Source organism: Mastigoproctus giganteus, chromosome 8 (assembly GCF_048544385.1).
Source record: "Mastigoproctus giganteus isolate SK-2022 chromosome 8, ASM4854438v1, whole genome shotgun sequence".
In the NCBI taxonomy this organism is placed as follows: Eukaryota; Metazoa; Arthropoda; class Arachnida; order Uropygi; family Thelyphonidae; genus Mastigoproctus; species Mastigoproctus giganteus.
Window position 1 is genome coordinate 125,699,427 of NC_143582.1, and position 19,722 is coordinate 125,719,148.

The window sequence follows — 19,722 nt, forward strand, 5'->3', positions numbered from 1 at the left end:
ATAAAAGACTGCTCTACAAATTGGAGCAGTATGGCATTAAGAGATGGTTGGCCGGGAGAAAAAAAAAAGTTATTAATGGATACTGATTTTCGTGGGGTCCCCCCCCCAGGATTCAGTGCTGGGCCCATTGTTGTTTTCCATATTTATCGATGAAGGTATATCAGAGTAAGCTATTGCAACAAGGTCTAAAAAATTAAGCAGTTGAAGTTTAACATTGACAAATGCAAGGTACTGCACACAGTTGATACGCTACTGAAATTAAACCCCGAGTAGTATCACACTCATGGTAGTGGAAAATGAAAAAGACCTGGTGGTGATTGTGCAGTCACACTTGAAGTTCTCTAAGCAATGCAGACAGGCTGCCAGTACAACTAATGGAGTTTTGTCAGTGATTATCCCATTGTACAAGGTAATGGTTAGGCTGCATCTGGGGGCCTAATTTTAGACAAGGTGCAGAGAAGTGCAACGAAAGAGGGGTCTTACCAAGAAAGGCTTCAGTTTTTCGTGCGTCTGGCCTGCGAGATTTTTAAGGCTTATAATGGATTGATCATGCTCAATGCTGAGGGGATATAAATTCAAATTGAGGAAGAATGGTTGCAGGATACATGTGCGTAGGTTTGCCCTCAATGCTTAGTTGATTGCTGGAACAAACTTCCATCTGTTTTTGTGGAGGTGGGTACTTTGAATAAATTCAAGAAAGAAGTCGACAAATTATTGGAGGGGGATTTCGGAGTTTTTATCTTTTTGTCGGGCGCTTTATAATTTTGCTTTCTTGCATCATATGCCACTTCTACTACTAAAAATTTAAAGTGATGATCATTATTACACAGGTTGTATGTTGTTGCATTAAGCCCTACGAAATATATGTTTGTAAATTGTTATCATATTTGTTTCTCATGCCTTGCATTATACTATTTTGCCCTTTTTAACGGTTACCTCTCCTTCCAATTTTATTGTATGGCGAAGAGCATTTATTGGAGTGTGTTTGTCCACAGTACCCTAAGGTAACTAAGAAATATACAATAAAGAGCTTTGCATTGCAACATATACCTAATATTTTGTCCATAACAACCCGTAGTCGTAGGATGTCCTGTGTCCCCCCGCAGCACCACTGACAACAGTCTGTATGAGCTAATATCCGGCGTCTAGACCATGACCATGTAGAATTGCAGATATTGAGCTTGATATTCCTTTATTGTATGCTTGGTTAGCTGGGCCACTGATCTGTTTACGAGACGAGACACTCACCATGAGCATCGAGTGCACGTGTGACATTTGATTGGTTGTTCGACCGCTGTTGAGCCTACTACAGAACGTAAGTGCTAAACCATGTTGGCTGTAGTCGAGATTTTGGCATCTGCACGTCTCCCCCCCCCCACAAGCATTCCACATTCAAAGTGGGAAAGATCGTGACGTAGACCCTCAAAAACTGATCACCACATGGGCATATCAGCCGTTCTCAACTTTGCGCCTTCACCAGCGCCATAGATAAGGACATTCGTACACAAGAAGATGTTATTAATGCAAATTCAACTCAGTGTATGATCAGATGGCATATAAAATTGCCGTAAGCTTTCGACATTTTTATCGTTCTCTCCTTTTAGGCTATTTGCATCGTTTGAACAAAAATTGATAACCACTTCACAAAATATAGCGGAAATTTTAACTTTTTAAATGAATTTTGCATGTCTAATTAAATATTTTTAAATGACTCCTCAAACCTCTGTTTCTTACAAGCTTGGAAAGGTCATCAGTAAGCTTTCATTCATCGTTGACTTAAAAGATCTGAATGTGCTTCAGTGGAGCAGTCAACAAGGTACTGTAACTATTTTGAAGCTTTCATTTTATATATTTTTGGTATAAGCTGCTGTAAGCATTTAAGTAATAAAATTATCGCTCACGATAGGAAAACCACAACGATGTTTCCCCGAATTTCCCAAAAGCTATAGTTCGAATCTCGTCAATGACATGAAGAAGTTTTATTAACCCCCGAACTAGGAATTTTCATCCAGAAAACGGGCAAGTAACACAAAATATACTGCGGTTTGGGAATCCCTAACATGATTTTTTTTTAAATTCCTTTATTGGATTGGTTGGATGATAGCTTATTCACTTTAATCAATCTTAAAATCATTCAGCGTTTTCGAACATCCTCAAGTTTAAATTTTTTTTCACATGGATTTTCTAGAGGTTGTCAAGTGCAATGCTCCCCTGAAGGTCGGATTACTGAGGAGCAGTTGTTCCTGGTGGGCTGACCAACAAAATTACTATTGGTCCAGGGAAACGCAGTGATTTCATTTTAGGGCCTCAGGCAACCTAAATTTTGCATTATTGTAAACGTCAGCTTACGAGAACGGTCTGCTATCTTGTAGTGGACAAATGCAAGTTTTTTTTTTTTTGTTAGTTGGCGCATCGGCTTCTGACCATAATGCACCTCCTTAAAGTTTTGCATTTTATTCTGATGCAAGCCCGAGAGCTTTGGGTTGCCAGACAGGCACTGTACCCACCTGGCTAGCTCGGTTGGCAAATGTAAGTCAGGCGTTTCCTTACAGTGCTCACATATATAAAGAATTATTTCTTACGATAATCCTAACTTTTCGCACTGGTATACTTAAATCTTTAAAAGTAATTCTATTACCGATTTATGTTATCTTGCTCTGGGATTTCAGGATGTTCTGGTTATATAGCAATCCCGCGCAGCTGTCTTCTTTCCATTTATTATTCGGGTGAAGGTAATAGTGTTTTGCAACTTCTACAGCACATTAAACCAAGTGGTCGGAGCTCAAAGAAATCCCTTCCTAAAACAATAGTGTTTTGCAGTTATTCGCACATCTTGAAAATAAACATCAGTTTTATCTTATTTGTGTTGAGAAAAGTTTTGCTTCACATAAATTCATTTTCTTACTTTTCTTTTCAGTTATACGATGTCTCACTGAAATGGCTGAAATTTTCGAAGCTAACTACCCAGAACTATTGCGGAAGGTTTATCTAGTAAACGGTAGGTTGTTACTATCACCAGTAATAAGTTTTAATTCGATACACAAATACACTGCTCGTCATCGAAATTGTTTCACCGAAAAGGAACGCATGCTTTGGGCGCAAAATAAGTGGAATGACAGATATCAATGTAATAAACAAGAAAGATTGTTTGTGTTACAATTCAATATGAAGTATGGCTTCGGTGAGCAGTGACACAAGCCCACAAATCGAAAAAGGTGGCGAATGTCATCTTACTGAACAGTCATGATATCGGGACGTTCACCATACTTCCCCCATTACAATCCAGATGTGTTCGATGGACAACAGAATCAGCTGAATGTGCAAGCCAAAGATCCACCTCAGGTAGGAGTTGTCAGGATATGAGAGCTAAATGACTAACTGCCCCGTTTTATTTTTTTGATAACTTTTTCAGATTCCTATACGGGGGGGATAACAGAAACGTTTTATTACGCCGATCAGCTCGACACAGTTATATATGGAAATCCGTCCGTTCTTTCTAGGCGGGACAGTTTCAGTGATGAAGTGTATTTCTCATCCTAACACACAGACTACTATTATTAAAAGTGCAAGAACTCTCTTGGGTTTAGTGCAAACAGTTTTCAATGAGTAATCATTCTAACCGTTTTATAGTTCGTAGCAGAACGAGTTGTCTTAATATTTCAGGTTGCAGCTTCTTACTTCCCTCAGTCTCTCTACGATCAACTTGAACATGGGGCTCATACAAATCTGAGACTTAGTGACTTTTTTGCAACCACCCTCGTTAAAGAGACCTTATGGCCAAAGATGGATCCTTTTGAGTAGTAAATTTTTCAACCGCACTGCGTTTCATTGGCTCACTATAGGCGTTCTCAGTTTCGGCTGCCGCTTATTATTATTATTTCAATAGGCCTAAAATGCAATAGGCCTAAAAAAAACAATATTTACAGAGAAAAATTATAGATAACATTTTGATAAATTAAAATGTAATGTCCAGTTAATAGTATCGTCAGTAACACTATGTAGATCTTGGATGAGTCCTTCAAATCTCCTCTTTGGGCACTCCGAGACGACATGCTGGATGGTCTGGGGGCACATTGTCACAGAATGGGTTTCCAGTTTTTTCCCCACTTGTGCAGCCAAAACTTGCATCTTCCGTGACTTGTTTGGATTCTATTCAGGGATGTCCATTCCTTTCTTGGTAAGTTGAAACCTGGTACATCTCTGCATGGATCATTGACTAAACCCAGGTGGTCAGGGTTTAGTCAATCAGCATTAAAATGTGACTTAATAAGTTTCTCACCTGGGTTCCTGGATTTCAATCCTGATGTATAGGCAATTGAGGATTTCTGTGACATTTTTTCCATTCTTTCAGCAAAGCTGTTTCTCTTCTTATATGAGGGGGATGGATGTTAGATAACACTGGCAACCATTTTAAAGGTGCCTGATATTGTGTCATTCGATTAATATCAACTTTTACAGAGTGTGCAGTATTCTGCAACTGGGTAGACTAAGGCAAGGGCTGATGTTCGTAGCACCGTTTCGTTTGTGCAAGATGTTATTCTTAGTTTTTATCTTTGCTGCGATATTACAAAGGTGTTGTTTATATGTCAGTGTTCGGTCCATTGTGATACCCAGATATTTTGGACAGGAGTTGTGTTTCAGTCGTTGGCCTTTATATTCCACTTGAGGAGTATAATTAGCCCTTTGATTATCCAGATGAAAGCAACTAACTTAGGTTTTATTTAAGTCGCCATGTATGAAAATGTTTATTCAAGTTATAAAGATCCTTTGTGAGTACAATTCCGGCTGTTTTGAAGTCAGAGCTATGTCATCTGCGTACATGAATTTCCTAGAAGCAGTTGCTGGAAGATCTGCAATATAGATATTAAATAATAATGGAGCAAGAACTGATCCCTGTGGTAAACCATCATTTAATATATAAGACGTGCTCACTCTGCCATTTAAATGTACTTCAAACACTCTGTTGTTAAGTAGGATCGCAAGTGTCTTATAAGGAATAATCTTCAAAAATTTCAGAATCATTCCTTATCGCCATACTGTGTCATAAGCTGATGTCAAGTCCACAAAAACTGCAATGGTCTTCTTATATTGAAATCCATTCTCGATGTGGCTAGTAAGTGCCAATACCTGATCACAGCAGCTTCGGCTTGTTCAATTGGTATGTGTTGGAAGGGTGTAGTTAAGATTCTATTGTAAACCATTCTTTCAATTAATTTGTAACATATATTTAAAAGTGCAATTGGGCGATAATCTTCAGGGCAAGATCCACTTTTCCCAGGTTTTAGGATGGCAACTATTTTGGTTCTCTTAAACAGAAGCGGAAACCTACCATTCCGCAAGATGTCATTAAAAAATTTAACTAGCCAGTCCAGAGCTCTTGGACGACAGTGTTTCAGGAACTCTGGATATATTCCGGCTGCTTTGACTGGTTTTATTTCCTTCAGAGCGGTTGAAATCTCTGCGACTGTAAATTCTCCTGAGAACTGGGAGGTTGGTTCTTAGCTCCTTAAGCTTTTTGACTTCACCTTTGTTGGTTATCTTGGATACGTTGACAATTCTCTTGGGGATACTTCTGAGTTTCCTCAGAAGTGTCCATGCTTTCCTACTTGAGTGTTGGAAATTCATACCTGCTGTCATTATGTTCCATTTCTCTTTCATCAAGCACAACAACTTTTGGAATCGACTTCGACTCTGTTTAATGAGTCGCCAACGCGGGCAGGATTTCTTGTGACGACGGTTTCTCACTTTTCTTGTCAGGAAATTTGCTAGTCCCCTAGGACAAAATACTTGTCTCAGAGGGACTGTTAAACTGATGGCGTGGCGGCACCGCTATTCGCCCGGGGGGGGGGCCCTTTCTCTAGGCATGACATAGGCAAACCCTCTGGAGAAGATTCTTTTCTCCTCCACCTTGGGGTGTAATATACCAGAAGACCTCATAGAGGCTGCTCCCCCATTGTGAGATCTGCTTACCATTTAGGTAAGCAGATCAGGCTCTTCCTTTACACTGTTGGCCTGGAGATCCCCCCCCCAGGCTAGATCTATTACGGACATTGGGATACTCTAAGGGTTGGATTTCATCTGACGACACTCTTAACCCTTCTCTTTTTCGCCAGGGATATCTCCCCCTGCTCTAAACCTCTGTTTCATTTCTCAAGGGATATCCTGCCTAGACGAAAGTGCAGGCAGGATATCCCTTGAGAAATGAAACAGAGGTTTAGAGCAGGGGGAGATATCCCTGGCGAAAAAGAGAAGGGTTAAGAGTGTCGTCAGATGAAATCCAACCCTTAGAGTATCCCAATGTCCGTAATAGATCTAGCCTGGGGGGGGGATCTCCAGGCCAACAGTGTAAAGGAAGAGCCTGATCTGCTTACCTAAATGGTAAGCAGATCTCACAATGGGGGAGCAGCCTCTATGAGGTCTTCTGGTATATTACACCCCAAGGTGGAGGAGAAAAGAATCTTCTCCAGAGGGTTTGCCTAGAGAAAGGGCCCCCCCCGGGCGAATAGCGGTGCCGCCACGCCATCAGTTTAACAGTCCCTCTGAGACAAGTATTTTGTCCTAGGGGACTAGCAAATTTCCTGACAAGAAAAGTGAGAAACCGTCGTCACAAGAAATCCTGCCCGCGTTGGCGACTCATTAAACAGAGTCGAAGTCGATTCCAAAAGTTGTTGTGCTTGATGAAAGAGAAATGGAACATAATGACAGCAGGTATGAATTTCCAACACTCAAGTAGGAAAGCATGGACACTTCTGAGGAAACTCAGAAGTATCCCCAAGAGAACTGTCAACGTATCCAAGATACCAACAAAGGTGAAGTCAAAAAACTTAAGAAGGAGCTAAGAACCAACCTCCCAATTCTCAGGAGAATTTACGGTCGCAGAGATTTCAACCGCTCTGAAGGAAATAAAACCAGGCAAAGCAGCTGGAATATATCCAGAGTTCCTGAAACACTGTCGTCCAAGAGCTCTGGACTGGCTAGTTAAATTTTTTAATGACATCTTGCGGAATGGTAGGTTTCCGCTTCTGTTTAAGAGAACCAAAATAGTTGCCATCCTAAAACCTGGGAAAAGTGGATCTTGCCCAATTGCACTTTCGTCTAGGCAAAATGCAGGTGGTTCTGTCAGATGTTTCTCTAAACAGTAGAGGAATTCAGCCTCTTCGTGGCGGACAGTGAACTAGCAAGCAACTAAGAAGCCAGTCGCACAACGCGAACACTACATAACACTTACAATTGATTAGCAGGGTTCGTGATTCTTCAGAGTCATGGTGACAATCGGCATTTGTTTATGAGAAACCTTTAGTGCCGCCTAGACAAGTAAAATGTATCCTATTTCAAAGATGAGAAATTTCTATGGCAGCTTCTTCCTGAACTTACAATTCCTATTCTCACGTGATAAAGCAGGTGGCCTGTAGAAAAGTCAATATTTATTGAGAGAGCAGTTAATGTAATCAGAGTCGAAGTATGCTTTTGGTTGCGGCAACATCGTCTAAATTTTAACCTTAAACAGCATCAAGGATTTGAATAAAATAATGTCTACAAATGCAATTTTAATTGCATTGCCATGTATTTGATTAATTAAAATAATTTTTAAGTACTTAAAGTAATATAGGCAGTAATCAATTCTCATTCATAGAATGCTCTTCCCTCACATCATATTGTGATAGTTCCCTTCTAATAGAGATGAAGAGCTGGACTGAACTCTTCAAGGATGCTATGTGTTCAGTTGATTAGGTGAGAACTTCCACTCTGAATGATATATCATCTCTACTGGAGTCATCAGAAAAACATTTGTTTGGCGCTGTTATGTGTATTACAGGAAAGAGCGCGTGAGTTATAGATTGTTAAACGCAGCCAAGACCAATGGCGATGAATTCAGATTCACCCTACTTTCCTTTTTTTTTTTTCATAAAAACCCCAAACCAGGAAAAGTATCGTACTTATCTGCTTGCAAAGACAGAAGACGATACTTCTTGGCTTGAATTTCTGTAGATTATTTTCAAGATGTTGATTGGTTTGGAACAGAGAGAGAGAGAGAGGAGCAATTACATAAGACAATTCAGAAGAACAGTGCCCCATGGAGGCATTTGGTTAACTTGACTGCCCCTTTTTGAATGGAGTTGAGAAACCTGAGGGGTTGTGGGGACACCACCCCAGTGTGAGACCAATATTATATGACAGGGCGGATTTGAGATTTGTACAGAGTGAGCAGATGTTTAGAAGAAAGGTAAAGTAACGCCGACAGCGAAAGAGTAAACAATATTTGTGACATGCTTATGCCAAGAGAAATATGTGATCTTTTCTAGAAATCTGAGTGTTATCTACGCATTAGACTAATTTTTGGAAGATATACGACAGGAGTATCTCTTTATATGGACTTATATGTGCCTTCAGGATGAATTCGCAGGTTTAGTAGGAGCAATTTCATCCTACAGGATGCGCCAGACGGATACCAGTACTGTATTGATATGGCGCGATTTCCGGACATCAATCCTATTTTATTTATTTATTGTCCTAGGCTGCTTCGCTATATACGTCTGCACGGGTAGCAAGTGATTATAATCACTGTTCTCCCTACGCCAAGACCTTTTATGGAATTTTTTTTTCTCGCTTCGTGATTGAATCATTCGGTCTCAAGCGTGGATAGCAAGGCTTTTCGTCCAGCGAAGTCAAGAAATTTATGGATATATTTACAGTATCATTAGTTATTTCTTTTACTTTCATTCTGTACACAGAAAGGATATCACTAGGAGCAATAGCAACTAAGGCCATATTGCTCCGGGAAATGCGGTGGTCATTCCTTGACCTTTCCGCATCCTCCGTATTTGGTGGTCGCGGGCTCGAGGCCCGGTCTAATCAAGAAGCGTGTGCTGCGCACTGCTGCTACGGAGGCGCCTTTTAATTCTGTACTGCACCCGCAATATCCATGATTGGTGTATTTACAGTCATTTTCTGTTTACCGGAATGTGTTATTCATTTAGCTTTGAAGTTGCAGTCTTACGTATCCAAGGTTCGCACAATATGTTCCGTTCTAAAAAAACAAGTCGTGATTCACATGTACTCTGAACTGTTCAAATCGTGGCTAAGACCGGAATGAAGTAAAATTATAATCTTTGCTAACTGTTGAATCAGTAAAGTTTTCTTTAAAATCGACGATTATGAAGACAGTGCTGCAGCTAGCTTAGATGAACTTACCCCGGAAAGGCCCTCATTATAGTTTATTAACTCGACACAAAAATGGAATCATTGAAAGTGTTCAAAAATCGAACAAAATGCCGATAATGCCTACCTAAGTAGTTCAGGTGATACCGTGGAATAATTCGTCCCTATTTAAATCAAACAGACAACTCTTATGGCTTTTGAAGTCACAGTACGAAATTTTATTTTATAAACTAACTTGGCCACCCTTAGACGTCAGTTGCATTGTCAAAAACACAGATCATTTTTTGCTTTTAGTAACGTAAAAATCCTTGATACTTGTTTAAATTTAGTTAAAAAGCAGCGATAAACTAGTTTTTAATATTGCAAAGCTGTACAATTTCATCTTATTAATGTCAAAGAAGAGCTTTAATTTAATTTAAACTGGAAGATTAATGTTTCATTGTGTTCTATAGTTTTTCTTTAAGTGTAAATCTGAAATGAATTGCTTACGTTTCAGTGCCGATAATATTTGCCATTGGATACAGATTTTTGAAATTCCTGCTTCCTGAAGAAATTTATGACAAGTTTCTCTTTTGCCGACAAGGTGAGCATATTCGAAAGTTGAAGTAGCAAGCCGAATAACTCCACCATATACATTGGTGTTCGAAGAAAGTGCATCACAAATAGAAATATAAACAAAAGATATTTATTAATAGTTAAGGCAAAACCAAGCAGGTGCTCTCAAAATATTCCAAAATGAGCATTTGCAACCTTTATGCAGCGGTTTTGGTAAACACGACAACTATGGCTGAAATGTTATCAGAAACTCTCACGTTTATCATTTTAAATGGAAAATTCACAAGGTGCAAACTAATATTTAGGTGAACCGCCTCTAATGACAGCAGCACACCGTGGAGGCATTGACAAGATCAATTTCTGAAGATAACCAACTGATAGTTCGTGGTTCCAAACACGAATTTTGGTTTCTTTCTGGCCCGGCATTACAACTGTTAGCTGGTCGGCCCTTCCTGGCCGACCAGCTAACAGTTGTAATGGACCGTTCTTCAAACCATTTTTTTCACTTAAAACAAATGTAAACATTACAATACTGTCGAACCTCTAATACAGAAATAAAGCTAAAGTAACTACAGCAGTGCCTACTTACACTTTTCGCCTGATGACAAGGAGCAGAGTCGTCCTGAAAGATGCTGTTACTTGGCAGGTTGAAATGGTCGGCAGCAATTTGCCTTCCAATATAGCTAGGTATCCATTGGCATTTACGGAACCTTTTATAAACTGCAGGTGACCTACTCTGCGATACGAAATGCACACCCGTATAATTTGGATGGTATTCTTCACCACGTCTATGGCGAATCGTTTGTCTCTCATCTGAGAAAATAACTGGGGTCCATTTGGCATGCTCTTTACACCAAATCAATCCGGCCTTTTTCATTTTTTGTGTGAGGAGGGGGGGCTTCAAGTCCATTCTCTTTTCTGCTCAGACGAAGAAGCGTTACGGTTTTTAAGGCATAAGCACTTCAAAATGCGGTCCTGTTTTGGTGTAGAGACTCGTTTGCGTCCGGTTCCTTTTTTCCTATCAGCAGAACCAGAATTCTTGAGTTTGGAAAGAAATCTACTCACTGTCGACTGATTACAAGACACTCTATAAGCGATATTTCGGGAAGAACATCCTGACACAAGAAAGGAATGACTGCAACTTTTGCTGAGCGTGCTAATATACAGCTGATGCAATCTGTAAGAAATATTGCCATATACTTACGTTATTCGGATGACGCACTTTCTTTGAACGCCAGAGTATATTGGAATTAAATAGATATGATTGTTATTTTAGATTAATGCAATATGTAGTATCATTCTTCAATAGCGCAAACTGAAAACGTGTTATAAAGACCTTTGTATAGCGTATTTCACTCGGTTGGAATCCAGGCCGAGACTGGAGGAATTTCAATGCTTTCTTCACTCGGGGCTGTAGTTAGCCGATAGGAAAAAAGCTTTGGTATTCCACATTTTAATTTCAGTTTGTGGTGCAAGACCAATCTGGGTTCACTTTCTAGTTACGAGCATACAAAACTGCACACACATCGATTGTTTCGAAGTAGATCCTTTACAGAATTCAAGGAATACTAATCTGCACACCAACCTTTCTAGCCTGCGAAATCACCAAGAGTGAAAGTGATTAGGCTAGTAAGCCCAACTGTTCCCTCAATAAACGTTTTGAATGTACCTCGTATAATGTTGTACGTTAACCACTCAAGTTCGTACATTTATTATGATTGCGCACCGAAGTATTCTCACTTTCGGAATATCGAAATTGTGTATATAGACCTAATTATAAATAAAGTTGTTTATCTTTTTGAATGTACCAACCAGTTGCTATTATTTGAAATAAAATAAAGGTTGGTGGTTAAACAAATAATACCTATAGCTCAGAATTTCTCTTATAAGTGTAAAGGGTCTATTTCGGTGCGCAGAGAGGAAAGACACGTTACTAACTTTATCAACCGGGAGAGGCGTTAACATTGCAGTTTATTATGAGCCAAACTAATACCAACTGCAAAATGACCACACTAGATTTGTTGTCTTGTAGAAAAATTGCTCCTGCATCCTCACTTCCAGGAAAGAATGTATTTTTATGGGTTTATAAACCGGAAGAAGCCAGTGAGAGAATGAATGCATTTGAAGTGCGCTTCAGATCTTATTCTAAACCCCTCCATCGCTACGGGTGTGATTTCTCGGCCACTTCTGCTTCTTGGAACTCCGCCGACATCGGACCATTTTTATTTCTCTGGACCCTCTTAATGTTACAATATAAAAAAAGTTTCACCACTGGTGATGGGTGTTTTAATGGCACCGACATCAATTTATAGCGTCACTCAAATTATTAATAAATTTTTAGAAACATATGAATGCTCTGACACTAGCCGTGATTTTTATAAAGCGTTCTGCGTTAAGTAATGGCTGTATTGGTTTCAATTTTTACATTCATTTCATTTAATATAGCTGTTTTGCCCGTTGAATTATTTTATTCCTTTCAGAATATTAACACTACTACACCACAAGAAAGTGAACAGTGTTATTTGTCGTTGTATTCATGTATGACTGTCCATTTTCAATCAGACTTATGTTTCGTGTATTAAAAAGGCTACTTAGCCGCAGCACTCAACAAAATCTACTTTGTTTTTAATAGAACGAACAGCTGAAGTTCTGCTCGCAGATTTTGATGCAGAAGTAATTCCAGCCTACATGGGAGGAACAAGGAGAGATCCTGATGGAAACTGCCGCTTAGCAACAGTGGTACGATGACTTATTTTATTCCATTTTCGTAATGTTTAGTTTGAGTGCTCAAATTAAAGATATATTTTTTAAGAGAATTGTTAAAAAAAATTGCAAGTAGCTGTTACGTGAAAAACATCCTTAATTAGATATACAGGGTGATTCACTACCAGTGCGACAAACTTGTAGGAGGTCTAGGGGGCACATAGCATTGCAGGGTCCGAAATGCCTTCGTCATGCGGTAGAGGACGTTGAATGGGAGGTCGCGTGAACAGCGATCCCGCTGGAAGTCAGCATTTGCGAACCGTTTCTGTTGTAGAAACAAAGTAGCAAAAGTCCTCCGGAGTGGATAATCCGCAGGCTCCAATGATTGGACGCGTTCCAGATGGTATGAACTCATTTGGTTTGTTGACAGTATCCTCCATACAGTGGATTGGGAAATACCCAATCGTTGACCTATCGCTGGAGTACTCGTACTTAGATTGCCTTCTGCAAGACGTAGGACATTGTCTGGCGTCCTCGTCGTTCGCTCCCGATTCATGGTACCTCTCGTGAAACCTTCTGTGCACACGTGCGAAAATCGTATGAGGAGGAGCACGCCTGTGGGGGAAACTTTCCTGATACAAGCGCAAAGCGGCGCGCCCGTTACAGTCCGCAGCTCCATACGCGAGGTGCATGTCGGCCAGTTCAACTTTGAATACTCGTCCATCCTACTGCCTTGGGAATCGGTTCGCAAATGCTGACTTCCAGCGGGATTGCTGTTCACGCGACCTCTCGGACCCTGCAATGCTGTGTGATTCCGATTCGTCTTTGTGGCCCCTACACCTCCGCAAGTTTGTCGCAGTGGTAGTGAATCACCCTGTATAAAGGGAATAAATGTTTAACTGCATATGTTACTACCAAGAACTTAAAATATATAATGTATTAAAAAACCCGAGGTCGTCTTGTGATTAAATGGCAATTTCCAATATTCAAATTTGAGTTTCTATTATGAAAGCGCCAGTTGTTATTTGATCTTCCTTTAATTACCTAAAGAGTAAATAATGCATTGTACCAACTGGCGCTTTCATAATAGAGGAAAGGTCGAGGGTTATATAGTTAATCGATTACTGTGCTTTAGTTTCATTGCAAAGTGACATAAGTCACTAATATGTAGAGAGAAGATATGAAGTATATCATGTCAATGTTACCTTCCAGTTGTGGATAGAATGTCTGGCATCCACTAAAACAGCTATTCGTAAAAGATTAAAAATTAATTCTATTAAAAAAGTTTTCATTACGATTAATTTTTATTCATTCATTTCTTCTGTTGATTATACAGATAAACCAAGGTGGTAAAATACCACGCAGTTATTATTTCGAATCGCGGGCATATGAAGTGTTTAACAACCCCAAGATGCAGCAGACCATCATTCAGCCTCGAGACGTTTTAGAGAAAGAAGTCACTGTTGACAAACTAGGGACGATAATCGGTTGGAAGTTTCTAACCCTAAATAAAGACATTGGAATAGGACTCTATCATAAAAGCGACCAGAGCAAAGAACTTATCAGAAGAAAACGATACGCATGCACGGGAGGGCCTGAGGCTGGACGTTATTTGTGCAATCAGCTTGGTACATGTAAGTAGCATTTTTCCTTCTAGCTGGTTTATGTAGTCTAATATTCAAGAAATCTTGAACAACAATAACCAGAATCGATGTGCCGCTATAGATATCTTCCTGTCTCTGCATAAGAATTTCATTCCCTATGCAGATAACCTCAATAAGTTCGAAACCTTCTCTACAGATACCAATTTGGTGGTTTGAGATATATGATATCTCAAACCACCCAAGTCCACTGTCATATTTACTAAAGAAGGGCGGGCACACCATAAATAAAGACCAGTAACACGAAGATCACCTTACTTTCCAAAATAAAAAATCCTCGCTGTTTAATGGAATGCCAAACGGAAACTGACTGGAGTCTGTGGTAAGTTGCTACTGAACTGCATTCTGCGAAAGAGTTTTTTTTTTTTTTTTTTTTTTATACTATCTCCCTGGGATTGGCAGTTTCATCTGATCAGGGGAAACATTAAGAACAATGTTTATGAGATAGAATCATATTAAGCCCTAGCGAAAATGTCGTATCAGGAAAGTACATGCTTCTTAGTAATAAAAGATAATGGCTCTTTTCACATCTGAGTCAATGTTACTCGGTCTTTTGTAAGAGCTGCATTTTTTAAACACAACTATATCGATTTCTCATGACCACGAGACAGAGCCTCGCTCCATCTTAAAAAATCCTTTTTTAACATTGTCATAGGTAAGAGAGAAGGGCCTCAACAAGTTTAAATCCGGCCATGGCACGATATTTGCTATATTTCCACTTAGAATTAATTGATGGTGTGATATTAGTATTAAACTATTAGTAACGGCCGTATGGTGCAAGAAAGCCTATGGCTTATGCTGCACCAGCCAAAAAAAAAAAAAATCCGAACAAAACAATGATAAAAACAAAAAATAAATAAATAACTAAATAATAATAATTAATAAAAAATAAATAAAAAGGAAATGAATCCTATCATCCTATGCGCTTCCCTACCCGAAAGTACTATCCAGATGACCTTTGAATTTCCCCAAGCTGTCGGCCTCTACCACCCATGAAGGCAACTTATTCCAGTAATTTATAACTCGCTGGCTAAAATAAAACTTCCTGCAGTCCAATCTAAACATTTCCCCCCCGTAACTTGAATTTATGTCCCCTAGTTCTAGCATCATTTATAATCTTGAAAATTTCGTCCTCATTCATTTTACTGATGCCTCTCAGAGCCTTAAACACCTCAATCAAATCTCCTCTAAGGTGTCTAGTTTCCAAACTCTGCAACCCACATATTCGAAGTCTTTCTTCATAAGGACGCCCTTTTGCCGATCTCACCAGGCGAGTTACCCTTCGTTGCACCCTTTCAAGAAGCTCGATGTCTTTCTTTAGGTGCGGTCTCCATACTTGAACACAGTATTCCAAGTGTGGTCTAACATAAGCCTTATATAATGGGATTATCACGTCCCTATCTCTACTTGCAAAAGTTCGATAGATCATCGATAGGACACCATGGGCCTTCCTTGCAACCTGTTTACAATGCTTAGAGAATTTCATGTCTGACCGTATCGTAACACCCAAGTCCCTTTCCTCCAGTACTGGGTTTAGTTGAACTCCACCAAGTGAATACGTTATTTTGGGATTACTGTTTCCCAGGTGTAATACCTTACACTTTGTTGGATTAAAGCACAGCTGCCATTTTTCTGACCATTCCTGAAGTCTATCTAGGTCTCTCTGAAGAAGCTCAGCTTGACAGTGATCATTAACTACTCTACCAATTTTAACGTCATCTGCAAATTTAGACATCACGCCCTCTATCCCTTCATCAATGTCGTTTATGAAAATTAAAAACAACAGTGGCCCTAATACTGATCCTTGGGGAACCCCACTTCTTACATCAACCCAATCTGAGGAATAGCCATTTATCACAACCCTCTGCCTCCTGCCCCGAAGCCATCCTTCTATCCATCTTCCCAGTGATTCCAACCTGTTCCAGCTTATAAAGCAACCGCTCATGTGGGACTGAGTCAAAAGCTTTGCTGAAATCTAAATAAACAATGTCGAAATTATTCCCTAAATCCAGCTCGCGAGTGACCCTTTCGAAATAGCGAACCAGATTTGTTAAACATGATTTTCCCTTTACAAAACCATGCTGAGTATCCTTGAGAATTTCAATTCGATCCAAATGATCCTGAATTCCACCCTTGATCATTGCCTCCATGATTTTCCCTACTACTGAAGTCAGACTGACAGGTCGATAATTTCCCACTTCACTTTTAGAGCCACCCTTATGTATGGGAGATACATTTGCACTTTTCCAGTCCAAGGGAATCTCCCCAGAGTCTAGTGATGCTCGCATAATTAGCCTCAATGGTTCAATGCACTCGCTTGCCGCCTCTCTTAAGATTATAGGGTATATTCCATCAACTCCAGGAGCTTTACTGGTCTGTAAGCTCGAAAGTTTTTTCATTAAATAATCTTGCGAAATTTCAATATCATTAATTACATATTTTTTAACTTCGCTCCCACAATTTCCCATTGCCACAAAAGGCTTTTCATTTGTAAATATCGATGCAAAATAACTGTTGAGTTCATCTGCAACGGCAGCTGGTGTATTTATTACTATCCCCTTTCCCTTACGTAAAGGTCCGATCTGGTTTGTCCTGCTCTTCTTGGCATTTACATATGTGAAGAATTCTTTATCCCCCCTCTTTGCTCTGTTTGCTAGTGATTTCTCATAAACTGCCTTTGCCTGTCGAACCTTTTCTGTGGCTCTATTACACATCACCTTGTAGCTGTTATAGGCTTCAGTACTTTTTATTGCTCTGTAACTTTTCCATGCCACCTTTTTCTGCTCAAGTAATGCGGCAACTTCACTATTCATCCAACTTGGAACCCTTCTCGTGGAGTATTTTTTTAATGGTATATACGCATTCAAGGCATCTGTGATTAATGTTTTAAAAGCGTACCACAGTTCAATTGTATTCATTCTCTGCGCGATATCTACCCAATTAATAGAGGCCATGTAGTACCTTAAGGCATCGTAATTTCCTTTTCTGAAATTAAAACCCATTCCTTTGCCTTTAACTACTGCTACCTCTCTCGTCATCATCCACCGTAGAACTCCGTGATCACTTCCTGCTACTGGTTCCTCTACTGTCAGCCCTGTTATGTCATCTGATTCATGTGTGATGATGAGGTCTAGGATATTCTTTTCTCTAGTACTTTCCCTGACATGTTGATACAAATAACAGTCATCTAGTTGATTTAAAAATTTTGTTCCCCATGTCGAGTTTCCTTCCCATTTACTCCAATCAATTAGAGGCAAATTGAAATCACCCATAATAAGGCATTGACGCTTACTTGCCCATTCCATTTGCATGTAGAGGCTTTTGTCATAATCTTCACAATCACCTGGTCTGTAGATTACTCCTACTCGCATTATACCTTTGTTTCCAACTATCTCACACCATACAGACTCTATACTAGCATGTGAAATGTCTGAATCCGGGAAAGCTATCGTCGCACTCAGGCTGCTTCTGATAAGAAGCATTACCCCACCACCCCTTCTATCTACTCTGTCCTTCCTAAATACATTATACAAGCCGTACTGAAACTCATCATCCCCAATTTCCGGGTGGCACCACGTCTCTGTAAGCCCTATTATGTCCGCGTTACTTGTTTTAACCAGCAGTTCGAATTCGCTCATTTTATTGACGACATTTCTAACGTTACTGTATAAACAATTAAGATTTTCTGTTCTTGTATATTTAACAACCCTAACACAACCCTTGAAGTTTTTTAGGCTCTCTTCCCTGATATTAGCTACCCGCTCACGTGAAACGTTTTTGGCCCCAGAACATCTAGATAATACGTCCAGTTGGGGTAACAGATAAGAACTCTTAAGGTATGTGCAAGAGTTACATTGACCAATATTATCAGATAAACGCCTGTCAGTATTACCCACATCCCCCCTAACTAGCAGTTTCCCTGAGCCTTTAAGGTATCCTCAATAATACTGGCAAAAACCTTTGCACCACCTTTGTTTAAGTGAATCCCGTCTCTACAAAACAAATTCCTTCTACCTACAAGTGTGGGCCATGCTGATAGAAATTTACCCCCTAAAGCCTTGCAAATTCCTTCAAGTCTTGAGTTAATCCACAAGGCTCTTAACATATAATCCCTCCTATCGTGTCTGGGCAGAATTGCAGACACATAGACATTATGGCCTAGCTCGCGACATTTCCTCAGCATGGTCCTATATTTTTCCAACAAATCGTCAGATCGTGTACGTTTAATATCGTTTGTCCCCACATGAATAATAATATTTTCTTTACCCCCTTTAAAATCTGACAGTCTGTTGGTGACATCATCAATAGTTGCTCCCGGCAGACATACCCTGGTTCTGCTCCACCTATCTTTATTACAAAAAATATTCCCCGTTTCCCTGACAATGGAGTCTCCTAATAAAACAATGTCCTTCTTAACCAGAGTAATTTGCACTTGGTTTTTCTGTTTTGAGGTTCGAATCGGGTGTGCATCGCTTGGTAGATTGCTGGAGTTTTGAGTCCCTGACGAGCTCCCAGATGCATTATTTTCGAGGGCAAGCACTCGTTTTTTCAGGGACTCAAATGAAATATAGAATGATATACAGAAAACATGGCCCAGGCTCATATTACAATTATTGATATCAACGTAGAATGTATCGAGCATTACAGCTCAGGTTCATACAAATTAGATAACAATGCAAGACAAGCCTTTTGATGTGCAGCAGTTTCTAACTTTTTGTTCTTTTTTGCAGATGTCCTGGTTTTCGACAATTCCTTCAGCTGGTTTCATCAGATTGAGCTCGCCTATCGTATAGACTTATACACACCATAAATTACTGGTGTACACGAAACTAGGAACAGTAGCTGAAAATGAGTTTCTTTTTTAATTTCATGGCTGAATGTTACATCGTGATCTTCTCTTGTTGACTGCTGAATCAGTTATCTTCAGAATAACTCCACAGAACAGAAAAAATATAAAAGAACTTGCTAATAAATAAAATACCAGGTAACCTTCCGTATGTTTACATTATCATTTAGTTATATAGTATCGGTGTTAACCCATATATTTGAACTACGTATGTAGCGTAGAGGGCATCGTTTTAATGTGGTTGCCTACACAACGAGATAGCTAATATTGCATTACTTCAAATAAATAACGCTTCCCTAGTAGAGAAGACTGTCCATCGTTGATGTCTTCAAGAGATCTTAATGAAATATGGAACTAACTACGCTTTTAAGCTCTGGCTAGCAATAATTAATTTATTGATTAAAAGTAAAAAGTTGATGAACATGTGGATCTGTCTTATGATGATGATTTAATTTGAGTATGCGAAGTAGACATATTCGTATGTGTAATCATAGTATCTGTGAGATGCGTTCTCTTTGTCAAAAGATCAACGAATAGTTAGCGAACAAAAAAGCCTGTGCTTATATAAGTACATAAAGGCTGATTCCTGTTTGAGACTTATCGAATGATAAGTCTCAAACAGGAATATTAGAAATAAAAATAGGTCACTTTGAATAAATTTGTGCAGTAATCTCTTCCATTGAAACAATCATAGGAAACCCTTTATGCTAAAAAAAATGTATTTAAATATATAAGCAACACGCGCTTATTTGTTAATAAAAAGGCTTTTATTTCTTATAGATATGGGAATATTTAAAA

The 19,722-nt window shown here is 39.4% G+C and overlaps 1 protein-coding gene across 2 annotated transcripts in view; it reads left to right on the forward strand.

The window, feature by feature from the left end:
• LOC150081804 (SEC14-like protein 2) overlaps positions 1-18,986 on the forward strand; it is a 97,060-nt gene extending 78,074 nt beyond the window's left edge. For both annotated transcript variants that reach the window (XM_090379693.1, XM_090379694.1), the window contains 6 exons: positions 1,738-1,816; positions 2,918-2,998; positions 9,656-9,742; positions 12,347-12,453; positions 13,754-14,051; positions 18,809-18,986. In XM_090379693.1, coding sequence (XP_090235819.1) covers positions 1,738-1,816; positions 2,918-2,998; positions 9,656-9,742; positions 12,347-12,453; positions 13,754-14,051; positions 18,809-18,888 — 732 coding nt within the window. In that variant the 3' untranslated portion in view covers positions 18,889-18,986. The remainder of the gene's footprint in view (positions 1-1,737; positions 1,817-2,917; positions 2,999-9,655; positions 9,743-12,346; positions 12,454-13,753; positions 14,052-18,808) is intronic.
• Positions 18,987-19,722: the final 736 nt, after the last annotated feature.